Source organism: Marmota monax, unplaced genomic scaffold (genome assembly GCF_021218885.2).
Source record: "Marmota monax isolate L192 unplaced genomic scaffold, Marmota_monax_Labrador192_F-V1.1 WCK01_AAM20220418_F8-fsc00046, whole genome shotgun sequence".
In the NCBI taxonomy this organism is placed as follows: Eukaryota; Metazoa; Chordata; class Mammalia; order Rodentia; family Sciuridae; genus Marmota; species Marmota monax.
Window position 1 is genome coordinate 6900207 of NW_026692486.1, and position 12742 is coordinate 6912948.

A 12742-nucleotide genomic window follows, 5' to 3' on the forward strand; every position below is an offset into this window, starting at 1 on the left:
CATCTTTCTGAATTACAAACACTAGATAATGACCCTCAGTATCACACTGATTACCTTCCTCTTTAAATTCCAGATCATTGGAATGAATAAGATTTTTAAATAACAAGTTAAAATGGTTACAGTGCAATGAGAGCTGGTTGAAATTTTTCTACTTTTGTTTCTTTTAAGTGTCTGGTTAATAATTTCTTTTGTGTGTTGAGGATCTAAAAGGCTTTAATCTTCTGAGATGAAGAGAAAGTTATTGGTTTCAATTATTTGCAGATATAGACTTTTTAATTTTTTTTTTAAACCACAACAGAGGTACTCAAGGAGAACTAGAAGCCACAACAGAACAGGAAATATTACTGAGATTATATAAATTGTCATTTCAGATCAGAAGTGGAGAAAATGCTGCTAGTCTTGCCAATGAACTGGCTAAACATACCAAAGGGCCAGTGTTTGCAGGGGATGTGAGTTCTTCAGTGAGATTGATGGAGCAGTTGGTGGACATCCTTGATGCACAGCTGCAAGAACTGAAACCTAGTGAAAAGGATTCAGCTGGACGGAGTTATAACAAGGTAGGAAAAACTCTTCTGCTATTTTAAACTAAGACATTTTGTATGGCAGCTCTCTATGCTCCAGTTTACTGCTAGACTTCTTGCTCCCTTGACATACACTTAGGAACAAAACTTCTAATTTTGGTTTATTTCCCATGGAAGAATTATAGTTGAGAAAAGAGCATCAACCACCCTCCAAAAAAGTGTGAATAATATGAATTACCTAAGAGATTTTAGTTGGTGGCAAACTGCACCCCTCTGATTGTGGTAAATACATTTTTTTTTCCCTTAAGAATGCATTATTTGCACTTGGAGAAATTGTATGTTATACAGTTGATATACTTTGTATGCTAATACATGCAACTCTTATGGTTGCAGCAAAATTGTGACTCAGGAACATTAGTCACTGAAATACTCCTTTCAGTGGCAGCTTTTGGGTGAAGGATAGGTTTCCCTCTGCAGGATAATTTTATATCATTGCTATAACAAAAATTTCATAGTTACTTTAGGTTCATTTCAACCCCGAATCTGTGGCTATCGTGGTTCTATAAGGTTAAAAAATAATGAACCTTTTTTTGACCGCATTATATATTTTCTCGCTGTCTTTCTCTCTCTCTCTCTCTTTTTTTTTAATTGTCAACATGCTTTGCATTAGTATACTTAACAAAATGCAGCTAAAAATTATAAACAAGCACTTTTGACAACTAGTGTGGGCCATCCAGAGGACTACCGTAACATGAACTCTGGAACACCAGCTTAAGTTTTGAGGATTCTTCTTTCCTCATTTCAACAGATAAAGTCTAACCTCTGATTTTCTTTTCTTTTACCTAAAAGCTCCAAAAACGAGAGAAGACATGCAGGGCTTACCTTAAGGTATCTCTCCTGTGCTGTCACCCTGCTTTCTCCCTTCTTCAGCTACCTGCCACGCTTTATCATCTTGCTGCATGATCCAATGTATTTCAGTCTTTGATAATTATATAATGTGCCCCATATCAGCTGTACAAATGTTGGCTTTTCACAGGTATATTATTCTCAGAATAAGCAAATAATTTATTTTAATGATTTTTGCTGTTTTTCCATTCATTCAAAAGTACAAGAATTTTAATGAAACATCCTCTGAATTGGAAAGTAATCATACAGTCTTTTGTTTTGTTTTGTTTTTCTTTTGTTTTCATTTCTGTGGACTAAAAAAAAAAACAACTTGAGTGAAACAGCTATGATATATTCTTGGCAGTTTATCATATCAAAGACTGTGTAGTCATAATGTATGTGCATGAAAAAGTCACTGCTTTCTTATCTTTGTGGTGTACTCTTAAAATAAGCTTTGTCTCAAAATTTTTAGGGGTCATTTCTAGAATTATGTTGAAAATGGAGATTGGTTACTAACAATGAAACATAAATAATGTGACAGTGACATCAGTATATGTTATGTATTGGCTTTTATCAGGCTAGAGCCATTGCTTGGCTCAGAATACTTCTGTATTCCAGGTGGTTTTCCTTCTTGGTATATTTAAGTACCCAAGTAAAAGGAAGCAGACTGAGGCTTACAGTGGAATTATGCCTTCCTAGTTCTGTGTGATAGATCTATGTGATGCCAAATTGTGTTTGGTTTGATCTGTGGATTCTAGAAGTTCCTTTTCAGGGGAGTTTTAGAAGTTTCTTTTCAGGGTTATTTTCTGACCTCATTCTTATGGGGACCATTACCATGGCAAATCAGACCTTGAAGAGCCAATCCATATATCATGATGGAAAAAAAAATAATTTTTGTAGTTTCATAGCAAAGAGGTCATTTAAAAGTCATAACTCCACTAATTTTAGTTTGCAAGATCTAGAAGAAAAGAATGCATCTCACTAGTTAGTAAAAGACATTGTTGGATCTGAAACTTTACAAGAACAGGTGGGTGGGAGAGCCTGTTTTTGCCTAGTGAAGTTCTAAGAGTCCCATTTTAGCCTGTCTGCTGGGGGCAAAGAAATAACTGCTGAATTCTGTATGATTTTTCAAACTCAGGTGTTCGGTTCAACTTTAAGTTATTAGTTAATGTTTGAAATGTAATAATGGGCATGTTGCCAGGACATTTATCTCAGTGGAAGAAGAATATCTCCCCTACCCCTTCTGTAGCAGGAAAAGACTATTTCTGGAATATGATTAGGCTAATGATCATTTTGATCCCTCTAGAAAAGTACAACTGTAATAAATAAGGAGTGTTTCAAATTAATAAAGCATGCCATCAGGGAGTTCCATGTATACTTAGTAAATTTCAGTATGACCTTAATTTCTGACCAGTGTGATTTCCAATGTGTCTCAAATGAGCTTCTCTGTTCAGATAAGACTAATAAAACTCCTTAAATTACAAATCAGAAGCTGACTTACACTATGCAAATGAAGCGGGCTCCTACTTTGTGACAGAAGATTCATTTGTAACTTAGATTAGAGGATCCAGTCTGTATTTCTTGGTGACTAATGAATCTGGCCTCAGCAGACCAATTTCTGTTCCACTCTAGTTAATGGCTGCTGCAGTATCAGTGTGAGCATTTTGACTATTCTATCTCCCATTAGAGAAAGAAAAAAGTCTTTAACGCCACTTGGAAGTATATTCCACCTGCCAGGAAGGTCGTGGTGGCTCACAAGGCAGACAGAACGAGGGTATTAAGATGGATTAAGCTAATTAATCTTATTCTGACAGTAGCCTCAAACAACTTTTCCCCCTCCTCATTTCAATGTAGTACCTCAAACTAGCATTTTTCATCATTGTTCTTTATATAATGTAGGTTCTTTTTCTTCTGTGATTATACCAATAGATCAAAATCTTGCATTTGGGGGCTTAACAACACATTATGAGTAGTTAAATGGAAGAGTAAATAAATTTAGTCATTTCAGCTATCTAAGGCATATTTAGGGCACAGGTAACAGCAAGTGTCAGTATAAGAGTCTACCTTCAATTGATTAGCTGTCTGGTTTATATTTCTATTGTTATTTTGCATGGTAATAACTTAAACCTACATATGAATATTAATACCTTGGATGTTTATGATGGCTTTATTTTTGCTTTTCTGTTTTCCTTAAATTATCAGTAAAGGCTTTAAATATTTTGCTTGCTTTCCTGATTCCTTTAAAAGCAGACCATTGTCTATGAATTAAGGTATACTTTTAAAGTATTTTTTAGCTGGATAGGGAATTGGAAGAGTGAAAATATTTTCAGATATCTTATAATATTTAAAACCACCTTGCTTTTTTTTTCTTAAATGATATAAAGTAGACAAAATCTGATAAAGCAAAATTTTAGCCAATATTTTAGTTCATGTTTAACAAAACTGTATGGCTGAAGTTTAAAGCATAACTATTAGTCTACTCCAGAGAGTAGTAATCCATGTTTTCCATTTAGAACATTTTAGTCTCAGATTATAGAGTTACTTTGTTCAATGTGAACACATATGCAAGAGTCATGTCTCAGGTTAGCAGTTGCTGCTCTTTGTTAATGTTTCTCTTCAACAATTGAGGTAAGATTGTATAAACAGAGATACATGACTATTCTACACACTCTTTATAATCAGGTAGAAATCTGCTAATCTTCAGTTAGTCCTATTTTGAAATGGCCAGGTGTGTTTCAGCTTGATCAGATAGAGATTGTTCAAGTGTACTTCCATCTTGAAATAAGAGTATATCGTCACAACAGATAAATATTACAATTGTCACTAGTCCGTGATTGGAAATCGCCTTGGTTCCAGAAGCAGTCAAAACTAATGATAGTTTTCTAATGGATGCAGGCAATTGTTGACACAGTGGACAACCTTCTGAGACCTGAAGCTTTGGAATCCTGGAAACACATGAACTCCTCTGAACAAGCACATACTGCAACAATGTTACTGGACACATTGGAAGAAGGTGCTTTTGTCCTAGCTGACAATCTCTTGGAACCAACAAGGGTCTCAATGCCCACAGAAAACATTGGTAAGTGGATTTATTGCCAGGTTTCAGTTCTATTTGGAACATATACATTTAAGAGAATGATATTTTCATTCTGAGCCTTTTATTTCCCAGTGTCAAACTTCTCTTTTGTTATTTGTCTATTAGCAAAAGAAATTATTGATCATACTATAATAAAATTAATGCAAAAGCCAAAATCTACCCTATGTTTTTTAAAAGTTGGTTTTATGGTTATGTTTATGTTTTTCCCTTGAAAAATCATTAAAGGAAAAAGTGTAATAGCACTTAAATGCCTGAATATGGATTGCTTAAGTAAGGAAAGTGCTTGCTATGAAACTGGTGATTTTTCCCCCCATTTTATATAATATGTTTCAAATGAATTTAAATTACTTTATGGAATGTGTTCTCCCAGTCAAATATTTTAGCTCACATAACCTAAGCAAAATATATTAAAAACAACTGCTTTCAGGTAAAAATGGTCAATGAACTACATCTCCCATAATGCAGAATGTCCTTGTTTTATAGGTTTCAAAGAGCTACAGATAGTTTTAAAGCATAATTTAGAACTTAAATACTGCCAATGAGAGATCAGAATTCTTGACACAAATAACATTTTCTTAATTTAGTTTTAACCATTTAGAATTATTGATAATTTGATGAGTATATCCCTTAGGGAGGTAAAAAGTTTCTCAAGCATAAATATTAAAACAAACAAAAAACCCAGAAGGGACACACACTACTCTTTCTCCCCCAAGAAGTGCTAACTTCATTAGCAGACTTCATTAAGTCTTCCTCTCCGGGCTACCATGTCTTATTGCCCATCTGTGCTTATTTATCTCGTAGAAATTTCTATTAAAAAATATAGAGGAGAAATATAATAGAAAAAGTAGACAAATTTTGACAGTTTGATTTGAATTTAGAACTTTATTTTAAATAAGTGAAATTTTCAAAAGAAATGAAATTAAAATCACTTGTTCATGAGGGTGGGAATGATAAATCACTTAAAAACATATAGGTGACTCTATGACCAGTGTGATTCTGCAATGTGTACAATTAGAAAAATGAGAAATGATACCCCAATGATACAAATGTATGAATTGCCAAGATCATTGTAATGTCATATGTAGATAATAAAAAAACAATAAAAATTTAAAAAAACCTTCAAAGTAAATGAAGTCAAGATAATTTGGTCCATTATGATCTGGAATACCTAGTTATGAGGAAAGGGATATTTTAGTATAGGCTTAGTAGAAAATAAAACTCCCCTTCTTTGTCAAAAACTTTCATTATTTTTAAGCTAGTTTAAATTACTGACCTAATAAAATTCCTAAGATAAAGATTGAAGAATACTTTTCAAAGGTTTCCAGTGACTTGTAAGGACAGCAGGATGTAGACTTGATTATCTTAGAGATAAGTCATGGAAAATATTACTGGACATGCATATTATGACCTCAATTTGTTTTCTAAATCTTTTGAAGGTTATTAAAAAAAAAAAGCTAGAAATAGAAAAAAGAATGAAACTGAACTAAAATTTTCCTTTTCTGCTTTTGACCAGTGTGCATTAAAATTTGAGGGGAAGGTTGAAGTTCTAGTTAGTCTTTCAGATGTGTGACACATTGTTATATGTCTCAGTTTGAGATATACTCCAAAAAATGAAATATAATTTTCTTAATACTTAAGTTTTTCAGAGTTCTAAAGGATTATTCTTCTTGTTAATTTTTCATTTTATGAAACATTATGTGTAGAGATTGTTCTAGAATGTAGTATACATTTTACTGACATCCCTCAAATAATGCTTAGAATTTACTGTTCTTATGCTAACTACTCAAAAATTATTAATATGAAAGTGATTTTACATATTCTAGCAAAGTTCTTTCTGATTTCTAAGTCATAGATAATTTTGTAAACTAAATTCAGTATTTAGTATGAAGAAAACATCATATTATTTCCTAGAACTTGCATTGTTGTTTTTGATATAAAAACCCAAATAGGCTATTAATTCCCTTATGCCCTCACTCTCTTGAAGCCCTTATTTAAATTTAGGGCTTGGCTATAATACTTTAAATTATTAAACAATTTGATTTCCCCTCTACTAATTTCTCTTTAAATCCTTAGTTTAACTCCATAGCGTGGTTTACCCTTATAATACATGACCTCATAAAAGTGGCATAATTGTATCTGATGGTGGCATTTTATAGTCTCACTTTGAAATATAATAAGAATATTAAAATCTCTACAGTTTGATGAGTTTTTTCAAAAAAGTATAAACCTATATAATCATCAACATGGTTAACATTTTTATTACTCCCAAAATCAGCTCCTCTGTCAGCCCAGGATGGGCTGTCTGTCATCTGCTTTCTGTCACCATGGTTTAGTTTTTTCTAAGATGTTCAGTTGTATGGAGTTGTATAGTGTGAACTCTTGGATCTTGCATCTTTTATGCAGAATAATAGCCTTAACATTTTTTCATGTAGAGGGAGTGTCAGTAGTTCAGTCTCTTGTATTCCTGGGTGTTATTCTATTACAAAGACACAACACCCCTTGCATGTTCATTCAACTTTTTAAGTGTTTGATTTATTTCCAGTAATTTGCTGCTGTTTCCCCCAATAATCTCCATCAGCAACATATGAAAGTTCCACTTGTTCTTAGTCACCACCAATTTTAGCAGCCTTTTATCTTAGCCATTATAGTCGCTTGTAGTAATATCTCATTGTGGGTTTACTTTACATTTTTACGATGTAAAGTAATTTTTCATTAATAACTTCTTTTTCTGTGTTTATTGGCAATTAAATATATATATATATATATATATATATGTATGTATATGTATATATGTATGTTTCAAATTTAATTGATGTAATGATGTGACTATTCAGTTATTTTGCTCATTTTTAGTTGGGTTTGTCTTAGTGAATTATAAGGATTCTATATGTTTTTAGTATAAATGTTTTGCCAGATAACATGTATTCTGAATATTTTCCTCTGAATATGACTTTTCTTTTTAATTTTTTATTATCTTGTGAAGAGCAAAAGTTTCTAATTTTGATCAAAAATTTTTATTACCTGCTTTCAACAACATGTAGCTAATACTGTTTCATTTATGCTTCTCACTATTGTATTGTTTTACAGCAAGTGTTAGCATCCTATCATTGTGAAAAACTTATTTTGTATTCCATATCATTTCAAAAGCCACAGTACGGTTATCACATTGAAAAAAAATGAGCAAAAATAGGTTCAAATAATAACAAAATATGTTTATGTTTACTTGACTTTTGTAAATGTGTTGATCCCTGCTTTGTTTGAATTAGATTTCAAATAAGTTCATGTAATATATAGAGATTGAGTCTCTTTTAACCAAAACACTGGATTTTTTCTTTTCTTTTTATTTTTTTAACACCTTTTCATTTTTGTAAAAGAAATCAGGTGGGTGAGTTGTCCTGTAGAATTTCCCACATTCTAGATTTGGCTTATTTCATTCCCAGAATACCATGTAACTATGCTTGGTATACCCATAATCAGAAGTAGAGTCCTGTGTGTATGTGAGTAGGAATTGAAGCAGGGGTGCTCTACTACTGAGTTATACTGCCTTCCCAGTCCTTTTCATATATATATATATATATATATATATATATATATATATATATATATATATATATATACACACACACACATACATACATGCATACATACATACATTTTTTTAAAAAAAAAATTTGAAACAGGATTTCTAAATTTCGCAGACTAGAGTCAAGCTTATGATCCTCCAGCTTTAGATTCGTGAGTAGCTGGAACTATAGTTGTGCATCTATATCTGCCCTGCCCTGCAGATCTAGATCTAGAGTCTTTTTAAAATATTTTTTTAGTTGTTGGTGGACCTTTATTTTATTTATTTATATGTGGTTCTGAGAATCGAATTCAGTGTCTCACACATGTTAGGCAAGTGCTCCAGCACTGAGCTACAAACCCAGCCCTAGATCTAGAGTCTTTTTTTTTTTTTTAATTTTTTATTGTGGGTTGTTCAAAACATTACAAATTTCTTGACATATCATATTCCACACTTTGATTCAAGTGGGTTATGAACTCCCACCTTCACCCCATACACAGATTGCAGAATCACATCAGTTACACATCCATTGATTTACATATTGCCATACTAGTGTCTGTTGTGCTCCGCTGCCTTTCCCATCCTCCACCCTCCCCCCTCCCCACCTCTCCCCTCCCCTCCCCACCTCTCCCCTCCCCTCCCCTCCTCTCTCTCTACCCCCTCCACTGTATAACCCTGAGGGTCTCCTTCCATTACCATGCAATTTCCCTTCTCTCTCCCTTTCCCTCCCACCTCTCATCCCTGTTAAATGTTAATCTTCTTCAATAGACGAATGGATAAAAAAAATGTGGCATTTATACACAATGGAGTATTACTCTGCATTAAAAAAATGACAAAATCATAGAATTTACAGGGAAATGGATGGCATTAAAGCAGATTATGCTAAGTGAAGCTAGCCAATCCCTAAAAAACAAATGCCAAATGTCTTCTTTGATATAAGGAGAGTAACTAAGATCAGAGTAGGGACGAAGAGCAGGAGAAGAAGATTAGCATAGAGTCTTAATTAGGCAAGGTTTAAGTGTTTTTTCCTCTGGAACTTTCTAGGGCATCATATCATGAGGCACTTAATACTTATTTCTCCTTGTGACTATAAGATCAATTAGATAGTTAAGGTGTTAGCAGCCTGATCTGTCCATTGTAAAATTTCCTTTCACTTATTTTCAGAATGGTCTTAGTAGCTAGGGTGATTGGAAATCCCACAGTCACAGAGCTCACAACAACAGACTTACTCTTCATGCTGTGCAGCTTGTTGAGGATGGGCTCTGGCCCTGCTTCCTGTTGTCTTCTATCCAACTCCATGATGCTTTCACCTTGGGGCCCAGGTCAACAGAGCAGCTCCTACTAAGACCCTGCAGGTCTCCTGACAGAGGTCAGCTCGTGGGTACTGTTCCATTTTCATCTCATTGAACCCAGTACTCTCTGATGAATTGGAAAAAAACATGACAGAGAGATATATTAAAATTCTGTCTGCAGTGTTAGCTGTGAGACTCTGAATGACTCTCCTATGAACCAAGTGTATTCACTTCCAGAAATCTGTTGAATAAGGCATGTATTATTTCAGTAGTACAGATAGTATAGATACTATGGTACATCTGTGCACCACCTGAGCCACATCATGGTATTTTACCATATTCATTTCACATTTTTTTTTGGAAAAACTATAATCATAGATAATGTAGAAGTTCCCTGGTTTCCTCATTTCTGATCAGATAAAAAGGGGGTTAATTATCATCCTTACTTTATTTTCTAGCACTGTTAAGCTTCTTATGTATGTATGTATGGTTTCACTGTGTTGCCCAGGCTGGCCTCCTAACTCCTGGCCTCAAGAAGTCCTCCTGTTTCAGCCTACCAGTATTTTTTTTTTTTAAATTTGCACTATAGATGTGTATGTATAGTAACTTCCCCCAAGTTTTTCATTGATTTCACACTATAAATATGATTATATAATTTTTTCTTACCACTTTTTAATGTATATATGCTATGTAAATATATGTATATATCTATTTTTTATTTGGTGTAAGAATACATCAAAATTATTCTATTGATAGATATTTTAGTGGCTTCTATTTCTGCACTGAAACAAGGAAAATTGCAGTGAAAATTTTAAATATCTTGTTAATTTGTGTGCCTTTGGAGACATACGTACACACATTCTGAGATAGAATTTTTGAGTGATAAAGCATGCCCATTTTTGCTTTACTAAATAATGCCAAATTGTTCTCTAACCTTTTTTTTTTTAACGAATTTACATTCTCACTAGTAGGTAGTAGCAATAAGGAATTACAATATTTCCTAACATTTCATCGTTGACATAAATTTGGTTAATCTAATGAGTTTGAATTGATCCCATTAGTTTATTAATTTGCAGTTCCCCTGATTACTTAATGCTTTTGATTCTTTCTTAATGTGTTTATTTGCCTGTTTTGGTGTCTCTCCTGTGAATTCATCGTCTACGACCTTTTATTTTTCTATTTCTTTGTACTTCTATGCATTCTGGACACTAATTCTTTGAGGATTATATAGTCTAAAAACACTTCTGTCTGCTTTCTTTTAACTTTTCATAAGGTGTCTTACTGCATAATACTGAAGTCATATTTATTAATCTGTTTTTTATGGTTGGTATTTTGGTATCTTATTTAAGAAATTTTCCCTTGGGCATCTGTTTTGCCTTTTTACATTTGTCTTTAATACACTTTTTATTTTGATACAAAGTAGGTCACTGATTTGGTTTTGTAAATGAATAACCAGTGCTTTCTACACTTGTGTTAGTGCCTATTCATTCTTTCCCCCACAGATTTCTAATGATATCTCTGTCATATGCCAAGTTTCTATACATGTCAACTTGTTTGACGAGTCTATCATTTGCTGCTTTTGCTTTGTATTGTTTTGTTTTCAATATTGCTAGTATTTCTTGAGTATTTCAACCTTGCTCCTTGAGGAAAAGCCTTGGCTGCTTTTTGGTTTGTGTCTTCCATATGAATATTAAAGTCAGTTTGTGATGTTACACACATACACCAATCCCCTCCCACACAGAATCTTAGAGGAATTTTTATTAGAAGTAGATTTACTTTGTAGATTGTTTTCTAAAGAAATAACAGATTGATCTGCTGAGTTTGCTCAATTAAGACAATAACATAATTTTGTTTTAGTCTTTTCATAAAGTTAAGTATTTTTCTCATTAATATCTTGTGCCTTTTTAAAAAATTAGTTTTTTCCCCAAAACTTATACTTGTTGTTTTTGTTACAAATAATGGATCTTTTTTGAATTACATATTCTAATTGTTTGACACTTGATATGTGGAACACAACTGATTTTGCTGATTGCAGCCTTGCTAAATTCTTCTTATTTTGATAGTTGGTGTACTCTGTCATGATTACTACATAGTTAACTATGTTTACTATAAAAAATAACCATTTTTTTGTAGTCTTTATGTCTTTTGTGTTTGATGAATTACCATTTTAGATAAAGTTCTCTAGTATAATGCTAAATAAATCCTGTTGATAGGGATCATTCTGACTTTAAAAGGAATGTGCATTCGCTGTAGGTTTTGAATCAATAACCTTTATCTGACAACAAAACCTTGGTCAACATGTTTTCCTTTTAGTCCTATTATTTTGTGAAGACTTTTTGTATTAAACGAGTGTTAAAATTTACTGAATTCTTTCTACTTATAATTTTTCTTTAATTTCTAACTAGGTGATATAATTGTACATTTTTTAATGTATTAATTTCTGTGTGTTGAGTTAAACAATTTGTTTGAGATGTTATCAAGAGTATGTCTATTTTATAAAAGATTTTAACAGTGTCATTATCCTATTGTTTCATTTCTTGTATTGTTTTATTTATTTATTATAAAAGTCTTTTGAAATGAATTGGAACACATTCTTTTTCTGTTTTCTGAAACAGAAAATCTTGTTTAAACCCCAGTGTATACTTAGCTGATTTTATCTAATTGCTATAAAGTATTTTAAAGTGTCCTCATTTTATTTTTCTGTGAAAATTTCATTTTCCCACAAAACGGCAATTATTGATTGATACAAATTGTTGTAAAGTTGATTATTGCATACTCTTATGGCTTAAATATACCTACTTAAGTTCTGTACTAATGATCCTGTTATTTTTGAAAATTCAATCATTTTCTTCTTTACTCTGGACATAATTTTTGAACTTTAGTAATTTGTTCAACAGAATTAACTCTTTGTACACGTATCCCTGTGCACTGGTCCTTCTTTCCTCTTTTCTTTTTCTCTGTTTTGAGACAGTGTCTCTCCATGTTACCCAAGCTGGTTTCAAGTTCATAGGCTCAGGTGATACTCCTGCCTCAGTCCAAGTGCAGGGCTTACATGCTAAATCTGTACATGTGTATATGTAGAATGGTTGAATGTTTTATGAAAACTCAAAGAATTTCTTCTTCTAGTCTGTCATTTGTCTTGTTTTGAGGATGACTAAGAATTATAACCCCTTTCAGTGTAAAAAGGAGGTAGTATATATTTAATTGATTGATTTTTTTTTTTTTTTTTTTTGCTAGAGAGGAAAGTGAGCCCAGGGGTGCTCTACCATTGAGGTACATTCCAATTTTTTTTTTTTTTTTTTTTTTTTTTTTGGAGACAGTTGCCCACTAAGTTGCCCAGGCTGGTTGCAAAGAGCTCCTCTTTACTCAGCTACTCAATTTCCCC

The 12742-nt window shown here is 32.8% G+C and overlaps 1 protein-coding gene across 38 annotated transcripts in view; it reads left to right on the forward strand.

Annotated features, from left to right (window-relative positions):
• Adgrl2 (adhesion G protein-coupled receptor L2) overlaps nt 1–12742 on the forward strand; it is a 644234-nt gene that overhangs the window by 601460 nt on the left and 30032 nt on the right. For 28 of the 38 annotated variants that reach the window (XM_058578970.1, XM_058578973.1, XM_058578980.1 and 25 more), the window contains 3 exons: nt 372–557; nt 1371–1409; nt 4302–4485. In XM_058578970.1, coding sequence (XP_058434953.1) covers nt 372–557; nt 1371–1409; nt 4302–4485 — 409 coding nt within the window. The remainder of the gene's footprint in view (nt 1–371; nt 558–1370; nt 1410–4301; nt 4486–12742) is intronic. The other 10 variants (XM_058578972.1, XM_058578974.1, XM_058578963.1 and 7 more) reach the window with 1 other exon arrangement.